General features: G+C 44.3%; 3 protein-coding genes across 4 annotated transcripts; 1 reads left to right on the top strand and 2 right to left on the bottom strand.

Annotated features, from left to right (window-relative positions):
- Positions 1–2,030: 2,030 nt before the first annotated feature.
- On the bottom strand, positions 2,031–2,765 carry LOC6547279 (general odorant-binding protein 56a). Its single transcript, XM_001976110.2, has 2 exons — positions 2,573–2,765; positions 2,031–2,515 (listed from the first exon to the last, which is right to left on the bottom strand). The coding sequence occupies exons 1-2, from the start codon at positions 2,624–2,626 to the stop codon at positions 2,108–2,110; spliced, it is 462 nt and encodes a 153-aa protein (XP_001976146.1). The 5' UTR covers positions 2,627–2,765; the 3' UTR covers positions 2,031–2,107.
- Positions 2,766–7,372: 4,607 nt separating this feature from the next.
- On the bottom strand, positions 7,373–9,170 carry LOC6547280 (glutamate transporter polyphemus). 2 transcript variants are annotated; one of them, XM_001976111.3, is made up of 7 exons: positions 9,097–9,170; positions 8,973–9,038; positions 8,737–8,887; positions 8,193–8,672; positions 7,955–8,133; positions 7,698–7,870; positions 7,373–7,632 (listed from the first exon to the last, which is right to left on the bottom strand). In XM_001976111.3, exons 1-7 carry the CDS (start codon positions 9,168–9,170, stop codon positions 7,373–7,375), a joined length of 1,383 nt encoding a protein of 460 aa, XP_001976147.1. The 2 variants fall into 2 exon arrangements, with proteins under 2 accessions (XP_001976147.1, XP_026836598.1); XM_026980797.1 differs by having other exon boundaries at positions 7,698–7,822.
- A 4,789-nt stretch (positions 9,171–13,959) lies between these two features.
- LOC6547281 (DNA-directed RNA polymerases I, II, and III subunit RPABC1) lies at positions 13,960–14,822 on the top strand. Its single transcript, XM_001976112.3, has one exon. The coding sequence runs from the start codon at positions 14,077–14,079 to the stop codon at positions 14,707–14,709; it is 633 nt and encodes a 210-aa protein (XP_001976148.1). The 5' UTR covers positions 13,960–14,076; the 3' UTR covers positions 14,710–14,822.
- Positions 14,823–15,185: the final 363 nt, after the last annotated feature.

Genomic DNA, 15,185 nt, shown 5'->3' with positions numbered 1-15,185 from the left:
ATGAGTTGGCATGGAAGCCAACTCGCCCGTTGATGGGGCATAAATATGTATGCTCTTCTTGTTCAACATCAGCGCACAAAATTCCAATTTATTTTAATTGATTTATTAATGATTGCCATGTTCCATAAATGTAGCAATATAAATGTATTTATTTCGGCTACCGCCATCTCATCTACACTTTTTGTACTTCTGTTTGTCTGATGAGCGAAATCAATTTTCAAGATGAATTACAACCGCACAAATTACCAGTGACCAACAAGAAAAAGAATCCTTCATTTCCCCAAAGGCAGACAATATAAAAAAGTACAACTTTTCCAAAGGCTTAGTTAAAAGGAAAACTGTATGCATAGTTTTGAGTGTGTTTCCTGGCAAAAAAAATAGCACTGCGTACAAGAGCTTTCATCAATTAAAGTCCTTTCAAAGGATAAGAAATGTAAGCCTAGGGAAAAACTCGAGGGGGCTATAAAGAAAAGAAGTATGCAGTTCCTTCATTTCCCCAAAGCACTTTTGTTTTATTTCTTAGATTGCACATTTGCGGATTGCCCCCAAGATCGGGCATAATTATGCAATTTCCTCTTTAACGCTTAGCCAGACAGACACAAAAAGAGTTAAATTCAATAAAATTTACATTTAACCACAAAAACAGCGACTTCGCCGCGTCGAGAAGCCAGTAAGGGGAAATGAAAGTAGGCAAAAGTTGAGATGAAAGTCTGCTTTGCCAAGCAGAGACTTATGTAAATTGAAATTCAAGAGCAGAAAAACCAAGAACAACAAAGGCGTTTCGGGGGAAAAGCGGGAAAAACAGGAGCATCAACAGCTGAAAACCCGACGGAGAAGACAAAAAGAAATTTTCATTCATTTCGAATTACGCTGTATGAGTGTCAAAATGGGGCTGGAATGGGAGGGGGGCCTTGGGGGGCAATAGTTGGGTGGTGGGTGGTGGGTGGTGGGTGGTGTATGTTTTTATTTTTGGGAGCATGGGCGCTGGAGGTCACCCGACAATTGGCCGGGCTTTTGTCACTTGTCGCTTCTGCTGGCGGTGCAGACCGAAAATTCAATTTCATGCCGCGTGACACAAAGACAAAGACAAAGCCACCAAAGATGGACGCTTTCCCGCTTTCCTCCCTTTTCCCGCTCCCCCGCTTTTCTGGGCTGAAAATGAGGGCGGCCAAAGGTGGATGGGTGGGAAATGTGCACTGCACATTGGGGAAGACGCCGGAAAGTTGACATTCAAAAATGTGCGCACTTCGCTCAAAAGAATTTCAAATTAGCCACTTTTGCTTAACAATTGGCGCAGGCAACAAATTAAAAGGCAGCCAAGTGGGCGTGGCACCGCAAAATAAATGGAAATGGTAAATCGAGTCGAGTCGAGTCGAGTCGCGTTGAGAGTTCAGGTGGTCACAGAGCATCTGGCGACAATTTAAAGTCAAGTGGCGCGTTTGCCGAGTATTGAGCAAAAAATAATTGCCGCACAAAATGCACTCGAAATCGCAGACAAGTGGGCAAAAATGCTGGCTGGTTGGCCGCCCTTTGGCTTGGGTTTGATTTTGGGTTCGGGTTTGGGTGCGGGTTGGGGTGGCCTTAAGTGGAGTCTGAGGCCAACTCCCAACTTCGATCTGGCATTAGCGTCATTTACACATCTGTGTGTGCACCACGAACTGCGCTTAGCTAACAATGCTGCCGCCTTCGTCTGCGCCAGTAAGTGGCAAAATTTCCATAGAAAAGCGAAGTAACCGCAGCAGCCGCCTGCAAAAGCCCCAATCCCCAATACCCCATACTTGGAGCAACCAACGCTAATGGCCGCCATCGAGTCAAGTGTCCGACTTGGGCCATGTGGAAGCATCAAACGCCACATTGGATCAGGAGCTGGCCAAGATGTTCAATTTGCAGGACCTCCACTTACACTGTACGCACAAATTAGAAACTTTAAGAAGAAGCTGGCTGCTGGAAACATGCTCAGTTTTGGTTTTACTAGTTTTGTTAAATCATTTATAAGTCCTTCAAATCTTCAACTAAAACACGAGTACAGCTTCCATTTTTTGATTCATTTAATGTTCAAACGCATATATTTTAATCGTTAGGCGCATATACACCATCATGAGAAATTCTAAGGCTTGGGTGCATCGGTGGTGACCTCCACCTCCTTGGGCTGTTTCAATTGCTGCCGGCATTGGTGAATCTTGAAGGCGGTCTCACATTTGTTGCTGCCACGAATCGCGTGGCACTGGCGCTCTGGCCACATATCGGGATTACTGGCATCCGAAAGGAGGCCAAACAGATCGCGTTCCACAAAAACGCCATCGTGCATCAGACCCATCTGCTCGTAGAGGCAATGGGTGAAACACTGAATCGATTCCGAGGACTCCGAATAGTCCTCCCTCTGCAACTTGTGCAACTCCTTGAGGGATATATCCGTTTGATCGCCACACAGGCGAATCATGTCCTCGGTGAGCGTTTTGGGTGAGTCATCGGCCACGGTTAGTCCCAGATTGATGTTAATTTTGGCGAAGCGAGACTGACAGAAGAGGTCCTTTTAGCAGCATATGCCTTTTGTTTTAGAACTGCTACTCACCTCGCTAAAAGCGCACATTTGAAGCACTACCAGCAGCACTAGAACTCGAATCATTTTGCAAATTTGAATGCTGCTGTGTGGCCAGAAGCGCCGCTTTTATGGACTCATCTTTCGATCATTAGTGGCAGCTTGGGAGTCATTTTAATTGCGAGTATCAAGTCAATGAGCCGAGCAAATTCGCGGTTTCCGTGGCCAAAAGCCCGAACAAGTTTGAACAACGAAGAGTAACAAGCCAAGCCAAGCAGAAACCAAATCGATACCGAATGCCAATTGGCATAGCAAAAGTATCTTAAGAGCTGCTTCAACAAATCCCGAGTGCCAGGCAAGTTTTCCTCTCACCCAAAAACGAAAAAATACACAAGTTGCAAAACAAAATTTTGAAACAAAACAAGAAGAAGGCGACTGGGCGACCACAGATTTCAATTGCCGAAGAGCAAATACTGTAAATGTATAAATAAATTAATGATGCCTACTGGGTTTCTATGATTTCGTTATGCTAATATAATTGAAAATTTTGAATCATTAGATAAATAGCAATTTGATTGCTTTCTTTCAGAAGATACAGTTGGATTGAAACAAGCAACAAAAATTAGCCTAAAAATATTTTTTTAAATACTTTATTACACATTTTCCCAAATCCTATATATTTTTAAGTGCACAGTTTAAAGCTACCCCACAATCTTAAGCTGCAAATCGGCATACTCTTTCGAAAACTAAAATACTAATAACAACTTTGGGTATTCATACTCAAGGGTGTGTGTGTGTGTGTGTGTGTGGGTGTTTGGGGCACTTCCGTTTGGTTGTTGCGCCATTTTGACTGCGACTATTTCCGCTGGTCGCATTAACTGCAGGCGCATAACTTTTCCAATTTGCTTTTGGCAATTATTGATATAAGCCAGCAAAAGCAACTTCTGTCTGCCACTTCACTCGATCTCTACCCGTCTCTTTCGCAACGTTCTCTCCCCCTTCTAGCCGTCTCTCTCCAACGCCCCATCACGTTTGCATTGGTCCAAGCATATTTTCCTGCATTCTTGCGCATATTTGTGCAACATTCCAAAAATTCTTGAGCAAAGTTTCGTTATTATTGCCATTTTGCCGACTCTGGGGCTCTGGCAGTTGGGAGCCTGCCACTTTGATTACTTTTGCACTTGCCTTAGATGCAATTAGTTGGTTCATTAGAAAAACAACAACAACACCCCGCCCGATTGGAATTCACACACTTAATTAGCAGTCTCGGCTGAGGGGGGAAAACTCAGTCTCAACTCTCACTGATTGCAGACGCTTGCACTCGGAAAAATACATTTCCCTATACATGTTTCAAAGCACTCGAAGGTTTGATGTTCCTGAAACTAATCACACAATGTATGGAAAGGTTTTTTTATAGTATACAACCCAACCTCTGTACTTTTACTTCCGCATCGTATGCATCCATGTATTCAAACACTCTTTATATAAAATTTATAAAGTATAGATATAAATACGTTTTAATTTTCATTTCTATGCAGTCATTGCTCTACTTTGGTTTCGAGTGCAGGCGAGAAGTTGTATCTTCGTATCTTAAGGATGCCCGGACTACTGCTAGAGTATGCAAATCGGTCAGCAAACTGGAGCTGAGTGATTTGGCCCACTCTTTTGGCCCTCTGGGGTAAAATTTGCCAAACCCGCTCGGAAGAACTTAGCATGCAAGCGGCCATGTGACCCGAGTCTTTGAGCCGGCTCTGTTGCATATTTGTTGCATAATGCCTTATAAACTTATGCACTGGCACATTGTTGACCAGTTGTCCGGAATCTCTCCACCGCCATATATCCCCCATCCTGTATCCCATATGCCACTTCCGCTGCCCCTCGACTTACATTATTTGCCGCTGTGTCCACTGCCAAAGCGTTTCGGGTTGAAAAATCTACAAATCGCATGCCGCAAACAAAAGCAAATGCCAGCAGAAGGATGTGGATATCTGGGTATCTGGATAGGTGGACGGATAGATGGATGGATGGATGGAGGGATAGATGGCAGAGCGCTTAGAGGGATAGATGGTTAGATGGCTGGCATACCAGCATTATTCCACGTCAACGGCCAGTGCACATTTCAAATTGGAAAGGAACGCTGCAAATACTGGGAACTTGGCTAAAATTCTCAGGCAAACTCTCATTCAATGCGAAATAAATAAGTAAATAGTTGAGATGCTCTCGCCGCTGTGACAATTTGGCTTTCTTTCTTTATTTCTCTGCTCCCATACTATATACTATTTCACTTCCCCGTGTCCTTGCGGTTTAATTTTCCCAACCCGTCGGCATGCAAATCACATACAATCAGAATGAAGTAAACGTGGGCCAAAGGCAAATATGACATTTCAGTCAGCCAAGTAAATAAATGTTAGGCGGCACAAATGGAACGTGCCAAAGCCGCTCGAAGAGTACGAGACCTCAGACACTCGACCCCAGAGTTACCTTCACCTGTGCTCCGTGTCTCTTCATCTGGCCGACAGGATCCCCTTTCATTCCTGCCCCTTTGCCCCATGTCAATCCTGCGCAAACAACTGTGAGAAGTCATTTCGCAGCCCTAGAAATGTGGAGCTCTTCACACGGATTTTTTATGCTTACGAGTGTCTGGTTAAGAGGAATGGCCAGTTATTGAGATTTGATATTTTCAGCAAACTGAATAACCGATTTACAGGCAGTCGGTAAATAAACTTAAATTTGTCATCGTCACACCGAAAGGTTTTTGTATATTGTTGTTTTTGACAATAAAGGATCGAAAATATATGCCTTATTAGTCCTTAATTCTTGGTTTGGCTACAGACAAACATACGGACAAACGGAGGGACAAACATACGGACAAACCGAGGGACAAACATACGGACAAACATACGGACAAACATACGGGCAAAGATACGGACAAACATACGGGCAAAGATACGGACAAAGATACGGACAAACATTCGGACAAAGATACGGACTAACATACCGCCAAACATACGGACAAACCTACGGACAAACATACCGCCAAACATACGGACAAGTTTACGGACAAACATACGGACAAACATAAGGACAAACATACCGCCAAACATACGGTCAAGTTTACTGACAAACATACGGACAAACCGATGCTTCCTTCTAGCTGTTCAATAATTCTCCACAAGCCTAGTGTACCCAGTAACTATACAAGAAGCAGGTATAATTATTTCAAGACTCTGAATTTAAAAAGTCATTATAAACTTCAGATAGTACGTGCGATTCCCAAAACTTTACTTGGGCATCGTCTTGCGCAGCTTTGCTATCGTTTCTTTTTAGCCTACAAATAATTGTATTAAAATGGGAATTTTTTCAATTTGAGAGTTTAGGCTGACAGGACTCGACTGCGACTAGGGGACATGTGACAGGCGAGACACGGAGCGAGACAGTCGGGAATGAAGTTGTGGCACGCATTGTCTGAGACTCCGGCGATGGGGCCAGCGACATTTAAGCCACCAACCATGTGGGACTTGCCCCACCGCCTCCACTCCACTGCCTATGCTCCCGACTCCTGCGGGTTTGCTTGGAATTGTTTGATAATGACACTGACATGATGCTGCACTGACAACTAGGCAAGAAACCGGCTGCAGTAGTCCTGGCCACCCGGCCACCCAACAAACCACTTCCGCATCCTGTCTGGCCCACGGAATTATATACGAAAATTAGTTGAAGCGGCCGCCGCTGGCAAATTTTCTATGTGAGCTTTTCCTTCTTTTTTTCTTCCTGATCTCATTTCGTGTTTCTTTTCGTTTTTTCCCCCCGTTGATTTGCTCTTCGGTTTCGGGCCTTATTTTTTGGGGGGCGGGCGGGGGGCCAGTGCAAGCGGCGCTCTAAATTAAGTTTTAAGCAACATGTCTGCAAAAATCATGCCCCAGGATACTGGATACTCGTACTCGTCCTGCCACTCGTCCCCTCACTCGTGGTTCCCTTCATCTTGGTCCTGCTGTCGCTGGCAGTCGCAACGTTTTATTCTTAGCCTCCTCTCGGTTTTACTTCTTTTTTTTTGTGTATTTCTATTTGAAGAATGGAAATTGTGTTTTGTGTGTTTGCTGCAGTGGTCTTCCTTGTCCTTCGTGCAGTTCCTTGAGGAGCTGCAGGACTATTTTTTCGTATTTATTTTTTATTGTATTTCGCTGGCCGTGCTATTTACACTGGCGCAGTCAACAGTCGCCGTCGTCGGCAGTCGCTTTTCCTGTGCCTATTTATATATATATATACATTTATATAGGTATTCGTATACGTATACATTTGCCGGAGCTGCAGGACGGGCAGGGATTTAACTTCCTCTTCTTGGCTCGGAATTTGTATTTGTGTATTTGTCTTTTAGTTTATTGTGCGGCAGCTAGGCAACTTTGCCTTTTGTATTTGCGCTCCATTGAGGCAAGGAATTCAATTTTAAAAGCCCCAAACCAGGCGCAAACGAAGCTGGAACTTGTGGTCCTGGCCCTTCGCTGCATTTGATTACAGTTCCCCCGAACCGAGGGCTCCATCATCTTCAAATGATCGGCGGCTCCCGTGCCTGGGCTCAGCTAATTAAACGTGGCGTATACTTGATGTGCTAGGCAAGTCGCGTATACGCCACGTTGAGCAAACAAGAAGCGGACGCCCGAGCTTAGACAACCGACTTAATAGGGGATAAGCCAGCAGCCGGCAAACACTTGGCTGGCAATTAATTAAAAAGCCCCCAACAAGCAACCAAATATTTGGTTCTTAAACGCAAAAACCCAAAGGCACAACGGCGCACAACTCCGATTTTATTTCCAACAATGGGCAGCAGAAGCTCCCCTACATACTGCCGAGTGTCAACTGCAAGTCATGGATCAGTTGCTTCACGGCCACCGTGCAGCCCACTATGCCGAAAATAAGCCCAATCAGTATGAGTACTATATCCCGAATCAGCTTCCACATCAGCCGGCCATATCCCGCGCTATAGTTCAGGAACATATCGATTAATGCCGGACACAGCAGATTCAGGTTGCTCAACGAAAAAGCGCCTTCCAGTTCCGTGAGAGCCGCTAAATTGGGCACACCAATTGCCACTGCACCTAGGAAAAGTTACTCCAACCAGTGTTGGTTTTGTATAAATCCCATTTTTAAGTGTAATACTCACCTGTAAGGAACAGAAACACTAATCGAACTACGTATTCCATCAGCGTGCGGTTCCTACCATTCGCTTCCGATTTTTCATAGTCGCTGAAGATCACAGTGATCACTACGAAGCCATTCAGGGGATAACTCAAAAATATTCCAGAGGCTATGAAGACCTTGATGAGCTGGGAAAGGCTAGGTAAAGATATTAATTGCAAATAATGGTTGAACCAGCTTGTGGATTAATTTGAATACCTAATTAGCAATTGTGTTACCTACATTTCATCCTGTGGAATATTCAGGGTAATGCTGGCATGAACGCTCTCTCCGAAACGCCAATAGCCGATAATGCCAAAAAACATGTTGGACAGCAGGATGAACAAAACTGCAAGGTTCAGGACTCCAAAGAGGCCCAGATAGCTCTGCGGATACGCCATATGGGCCTCAACAACGAGCATCTGGGGAATGTGAGCACTAGAAGTTATAGAGATTCATAATGAAAATTGATTAAACTTACGGAACCCACGGCTGTGAGGGAAAAGGCGGCGATGGCAAAGAATTCGATCCATTCGACTGGGGGCGTGGCCAACTCGCGATCTTTAATATTGGGAAGGCCAGTGAACAGATAGTACATGATTAGGGCGAATCCCGCGTATAGCAGCAAATTGGAGACTAAGTTCAAGGGTACCAAATACTTTAACCGGCGTATCATGAAGAGCGGCAAAAGCAGCAAACAGGCGACCAACACATAATACCTTTCATTGTACCTCTCACCATAGTGGTCACCGATCTCCTTGAAGTTCTTGGACACGAAAACCAGATAAACGGTGCACAGCAGAAACTGGCCAAAGACCAAAACGCAAGTGGTCATAAAACCAGCGGCCCGGCCAAAGCAATTCACCCACTTGGGACCCTCCTCGTAGGCAATCCTCACCGCCTCCGGCATGGAAACTTGAGGAACCCGGCGCCGCCGACAGCACTCCGTCATGCCAGCTATCTGTTGGTCACCCAAAGGTATTTAAAGAGGGCGATCCGGTGGGTCGAGATAGCCACTTACAGACCAGCAAGTGGATGGAGTACGTCAGGAGTATCATCAGCAGAATGGACATCACGGCGCCCACCACGAATCCCGAGCAACGGAAGGCCAGCGGCATTGCCAGGATGCCCGTTCCAATCACACATTTCAGCAGGGAAATGAAGGCGTCACAGTTACTTTGTTATAAATGCCGTAATTAATTAAGCCGTATGTTTACTATGTTTATTATACGCCTCCTACATTACCCTACACAAAACTCACGTTAGGGGCACCTCCACACTGCGCTTCTCGTACGGATTGTAGATGTAGAAGGAGGTCATGGACTGGCTGCGAAAGTAGCCTCTAATATGAATACGCAAATGAAACGGAAACAGAACACACTCACACTATGCTCAGCGGCTCATTTTGCTGGCCAGGATCGTCCCGATTTTGGGCCTGATCCTGTGGCTTTCGCTCCATTCCTTTGGCAACATCAGCGGCAGACACAAAATAGCTACAAAAAACAAAAAGGACAACCAAAACTGTCCCGCACTTTTGACAACAATTCCAAATTAGTTTAGTCGCTTGCGTAGCTCCGTTTCCATTCCCCTTCCCATTTCCATTCCCATTCCAATTTCCATTTCCGTTTCCGGTGGCCAACAGTGCAGCTGCGCACATTCAATTCACTTACGCTTGATAACTGGCGTTGCATTTAGCATTGCTACTACAATCCTGCCGCAGCCCAATCAAAATGGCTGCACATGCGCACCCATTATCATAATAAGCGCAACTTATTGCCCCTTTTGCGGTCCTGCAGGACATAAAGTCCTCTAACTAACGGCGGATTGGTCCTGTGGTCGCAGGATGAAGATTTCCGCGGTTGGCTACGGTTAGTCCAAATTATGGTGGAATTACCAACTTCATTTAAAGCTGCGGCTCTCAACTGCTTAAGCTTTCCAAAAGTTATAAATGCTTATGCTCACATGTTTACTTGAAACAAAAGGCCATTTATTGTCATATTTTCCTTCTACTACCCGCGTATTTAGAAGAGGATAAATCAAACAGCAGATGTATCCCAATTTAATCAACATGAACTCAACCCGAACCTATTCCCCCATGCCATGCTTCACTGTAGTCCTTGGCTGGTGGTAATCTCTCCACCTCCTCCTCCTCCTCCTCCTCTGCCGAATGAATCGCTGGATTCCCGGGCTGCCGGAGGACGATTGTCATGCCAGAATGCGCACTTCCGCGTCCGCATTTAGTTAGTTGTTGTGTCTCTGGGTGAGTTTAACAGTAAATTGAATTAAAATTTATTGTGCAAATTGCAGAATTCCGAAATCGCGCTGCGTTGCACTGAGGAGGAATCGCCGAGACAGCGGCGCAAATCCAATACAAATAAAATTAAGTAAAAATGCACAAAACGTGGGCAGTAAAGGGTAACCAGGGTGTACTACATGCGATACGTATAGTACATATATATGCATATATATTTATATATATATGCGCGTCTGTGTTGGCACAGAAATATGCAAATGCGATATTGTCGCTGGGCGACATTTACAACAATTACAATAACAACGAGGGCACCTAACTGCGTGCGACATGTGACACGAGATTCAAATGGAGGCGGTGGGGCAGGGCCATTTATAGCATATATTTTGCATAAAGGGAAATATGCAGCAGCATCTCCGACTGTTGGAAATAAGGAGCGGAATACGGGAGAGCGGAAAAGCGGGAAAATGGGCGAGAGCAGCGCAGAAATCAAATAAAACAAATTTGGAATTTTACAGCAGACAAGGAACAAGGAGCGGCAGCGTCGAAGGAACCAAAGAACTGCTTATGTGCGACAATGTCCTGGTCCCAGGACCTCTTCCTCGACTTCCCATTGCCTGGCTGCCCCTCATGTCCTGCCTGCCTCCACATATTCCTTAAACTGTCAGCAATGTGCGAGTGTGCGAGAGTGTGAGTGGCAGTGTGTGTGTGTTATGGAAACAAACAGACTGACATTCAATTTAAATTCCTATACAAATAATTGCATGGCATGGGCGTGGGTCAGAGGGCTGCGATTCCGGCTGGGGGTCGGCTGTGATTGCTGCCGCCTGCCGCCGATAGATTGCAGCTCCCGGATAAATCCCCTACCTGCCACCAAACTCCATTTTTCTCAATATTTATGCACAAAGCGAAACCAGGACGAAACCTGGGGACTGCGCTGCCTGAAATGCTATTGATAGATGCAGAATTAGCTTAAAGCTACACGGAGCACTAGCTTCAACGCTCCCCCTAAACATGCCTATAAATATCTCGTTTAACCCCATCGTAGTTATATCAATTACGCCGCAGATGGACTGAAAAACAATCACCATTATACCTTTACAATTGATGTTCAACAGTAAGTTGATCCTTGATTCCCTTAAGTAATCCCCTTTTGGGATATGATATGAGAGGAGTCTATCCTGGATCTTAGGCAATAAATACCTGTAATGACCATATATTTATTTGAGCATCAAGGACCAGAAACTGCACACTGATTTAAGGACACAAGCCTTGATGGATTCCCTGCTTAGCCTGCTTTTGGCCCAATGTCAATGGCCAGACTGGAGTTTTTAGTACATGCAGCTGAAATAATAATTATAAATTCCCGGTGCTGCTCGTCTGCCTGGATGCTCGCTCGCTTTATCCCCACGCCATTATCCGTGGCTCATCATCAGCTAAACCGAAAATAAATGCCATTTCTAGCGAATTTCTCAATGCAGCGCACGCACAGGACGACGAGCCACGACCACAAGGACATGCTGGCTTTTGTCCTTGCCAATTGGAGCTCATCCGATGCTGTGAAAGGTACTGTTGGCTATCATTTTCAAGATATCACCTCCGTAGGTACTTCTGCTTAGATTTGCATCTATGGGATTAACAATTCATACGCTTAATACTTGCAGATACTTCAATGATTAGGTTTGTGTACAAATCAGAGCATTTAAATATTGTGCATACTTTATGGTTGCATATTTGCCTTATAATGCAGTACTGCAAGCGAGGAAGAATGAGTGTTATAAACTAAAATGCAACATTTTGTAGAAGCCAGCACTGGTTTTAGGTACACATCCTTCGTACCCCGGCAGGACTTCCCATATTCGTCATCACTGCTCCACCGACTCACCTGAAGTTGGGGCTTTTGGCGGCGCCCCAAACATTATCGCCGCGCTTATCGCGTCGTCATCATCGGCGTTATCAACAGCTTAGCGTCGCCGCAAAAACTTTGCAAGTGCGCCACGTTCCGTTGCAGTGAGTGCCACGCCCCCAGACCCAGACCCAGCCCCGCCTCCGCGACTTACCCATTCCGTGCGCCTCAATAATTTTGATCAGATTTTCCGACGCGCTTGTCCAGCGTTGGTGTCGTGCTTCCTGCAATATTTTTGCATTTATAATGCAATTCATCGTTCATTTTTCATACTTGCGCAAAGTGGATTTTTATTAGATTCCCTTTATACTCGCCACTTTTCCCTCCGTCGCCTGCAGAACTTTGTTTTCGCCATGCGTAGCCTGCACTTTAGCCCGGTTTTAATGTGGTCTGGCCATATGGAGCGCTGGGCAAGTTCGAAATTTCAATATCATCCAGCTGGGGTTGGTTGACGGAACCAATAAATTCCAAATAGGGATAAGAATGCATTCGCAGGGAAAACTATTGGCAGAGAGGGCTTCAGATTGTTCGCAATCTTGGAGAGCCATCAACTAGCCCTTTAACTAACATGTAAACGGAGATAGACAGATATTAAACAAATATATATGCATTGCATGAGGTTCGACAAAATTTGTACATTTCAAATTGTTTGAACAGCATTTCTTACATAAAATCTTCATGATCTTCATGAGAAAAATATCTTTCTCTGTCTTTTTTATTTTGTATAGTATTTTATTATTATAATTTTGCCACACAAATTATATTTTTTTAAATAAATCAGACAACAATTTTTACAATGCTGTTTTTGGAGATTAAAAAAGGAGTCCACATGTCGGTGTCTTAAAATTCAGTCATGTCCTCGCGAGGAATGCCACACGCTCGCCGCTTTTAATAACTGCAAAAGTTCAAAGTGCGTGGCTTCATTTATTATGCATATTTTCTGCACAATTTGTCAATGCCGTTCGCGGTCGTATGAGGCCGTCGAGGAAAAACTATTTGGAAAACAAACGCCAAAACGCCGAACGCCAGCCAGCATCCCATACACATTGCGAATTTTCTATTAAATAAACTGTCAGTCATTGAGGATGGTGCGTCGACGACGTGCGGATGCGAAAGTCATACCCGATGATGTTCCAAATAATTGCACTCGGCAGTGGGGAAATAGGATGGAAAATGTGTGGAAAAGCGGGCTGGGAAATATTAACGGCATTTTTAGTGAGCGGCACGCAGACAAAGGATAAGAAGTGCGGCATGCCACCGCAGCATATTATTTGCCCGTCTGGTTCCTAATTGAATGTTGCACGTAAAATATTGGAAGGAAAGTGAGTTGGGTTCATTACGGGGTCACAAAACGTGTGCTGGGGGAATACATAAATACATATGTATACATATGTTTATCACATTTTGATTGCATTAAAAATGGTGTCGCAAATAATTAAAAATGGAATACCACAAGACATGGTCAGATATCCATTGAGTTAAAGGCCACATTCGAAAAATGTTGAACATTCTGGTTAAAAAAACCGTTTTTTCATAACTAAGCAGACGGAAGCAAGTTCGAAACTTTTGAGATCACAATTCTTCTTAACCAAATACAATACAAAAAAATCACAATTGAATTTTTTCATTTGAATCAATCGTAATTAATTGCTACCTATTTCCACTTATTTTCAATATTATTTTTTAACATATCTAGAAAGCCTACTAACACTTCCGTACAAGGTGCCCCTTACCAAGTAGTGCAGGGGGCCCCGTACTATATTGTACAAGGTGCCCCGTACTCGGTACTCCATTGAAGGTTCTCCATACAAGGTGCCCCGTAGTATGTAGTACAGGGTGCCCGTACAAAATGCACAGTGGAACAGATAATGGGCTTGTTTTCTGTGAAACTGAAAATTGAAGTTCTACTGCTGTAAAAAAAAAGCACAAAAACGATCAAAATTGTATAACTTATAACTTATAATAACATATAAAAATGTTGACTTTGCGGCTTTTAGTTTCGGTGCATTAATTACAGCAGTATAATAACACTCTTATAAATTGGTTCGAGTATTCGCTAAATATGCGACCAGTGAACGCTCATTCGTATTTTTTATTGGTATACTGCAGCTGCAGCACGGTATTTTGAGCAGCGGCATTCTCTGGTCCTACTACCGCATCCGCGTGCTCTGTTTATAATTTAGAAATTGTGAATTTGTAGAAATAGCCATGGATGACGAAGCGGAGACCTACAAGCTGTGGCGCATTCGCAAGACCATCATGCAGCTGAGCCACGATCGGGGTTACCTGGTGACCCAAGACGAGCTGGACCAGACTCTGGAGCAGTTCAAGGAGATGTTCGGCGACAAGCCCAGCGAAAAGCGGCCCGCTCGCTCCGATTTGATTGTTTTGGTGGCCCACAATGACGATCCCACGGACCAGATGTTTGTCTTCTTCCCCGAGGAGCCGAAGATCGGCATCAAGACCATCAAGACGTACTGCACCCGTATGCAAGAAGAGAACATCCACCGGGCCATCGTTGTTGTTCAGGGCGGAATGACGCCCTCCGCCAAACAATCCCTCGTGGATATGGCTCCCAAGTACATCCTGGAGCAGTTCCTCGAATCCGAGCTGCTCATCAACATCACGGAGCACGAACTGGTCCCAGAGCACGTGGTCATGACCGTCGAGGAGAAGCAGGAGCTGCTGAGCCGTTACAAGCTGAAGGAGAACATGCTGATGAGGATCCAGGCGGGCGATCCTGTGGCCCGATACTTTGGACTCAAGCGCGGCCAGGTGGTTAAGATCATCCGATCCTCTGAGACGGCGGGGCGGTACATATCCTACCGATTGGTGTGCTGATACTGGACTTCTGGATCACCGACTTCCGACCATAATACGTATTTTAAGAACCCTATGATTTAAGGAAAAGGCAGCGAGTTGTATACATCAATAAATCGCCATCTTTTCGACGAGTCTTTTGTTTGATATGGAAAACAAACGAAATTAATTAAAATATGCCCTTGAATACTAGAAGTTTACTTAAGTAACGAAATACATAGTTAAAATACCAAGCGATTTCTGCTTACAACTGAAAATATTTAAATTAGACACAATTTAATCTATTAGAAGTAGCATTTTATTTTTAGTTTAAGTAGCAAAATGTGATCAAAATCTAATTTTTTTTTGAGCACTCAGGAAGTCCATTACAAACTTTGAACACTGCACTGTTTTATTCCAAATAATTATTTAATGTCATTTGCATTAAAGTACAACCATAGAAATAAATTGAAATTAAATTTTGAAGCAAAAAAACATTTTAAATGGTTCGAATAAAA

Source organism: Drosophila erecta, unplaced genomic scaffold (assembly GCF_003286155.1).
Source record: "Drosophila erecta strain 14021-0224.00,06,07 unplaced genomic scaffold, DereRS2 tig00000092-arrow-pilon, whole genome shotgun sequence".
Taxonomy (NCBI): domain Eukaryota; kingdom Metazoa; phylum Arthropoda; class Insecta; order Diptera; family Drosophilidae; genus Drosophila; species Drosophila erecta.
Note: the sequence above shows the minus strand (reverse complement) of the source record. Positions and strands in the feature narration are given on the sequence as shown.

Excerpts from the sequence above, each read along its gene's own strand:
- LOC6547279 (XM_001976110.2), bottom strand. The coding sequence starts at position 2,626 with ATGATTCGAGTTCTAGTGCTGCTGGTAGTGCTTCAAATGTGCGCTTTT. Across the intron at positions 2,516-2,572 it reads AAATGTGCGCTTTTAGCGAG|TCTCGCTTCGCCAAAATTAA; the intron begins GTGAGTAGCAGT and ends CTCTTCTGTCAG.
- LOC6547280 (XM_001976111.3), bottom strand. The coding sequence starts at position 9,170 with ATGGAGCGAAAGCCACAGGATCAGGCCCAAAATCGGGACGATCCTGGC. Across the intron at positions 8,888-8,972 it reads AGTGTGGAGGTGCCCCTAAC|TAACTGTGACGCCTTCATTT; the intron begins GTGAGTTTTGTG and ends TTTATAACAAAG. Across the intron at positions 8,673-8,736 it reads CGTACTCCATCCACTTGCTG|ATAGCTGGCATGACGGAGTG; the intron begins GTCTGTAAGTGG and ends GGTGACCAACAG.
- LOC6547281 (XM_001976112.3), top strand. The coding sequence starts at position 14,077 with ATGGATGACGAAGCGGAGACCTACAAGCTGTGGCGCATTCGCAAGACC.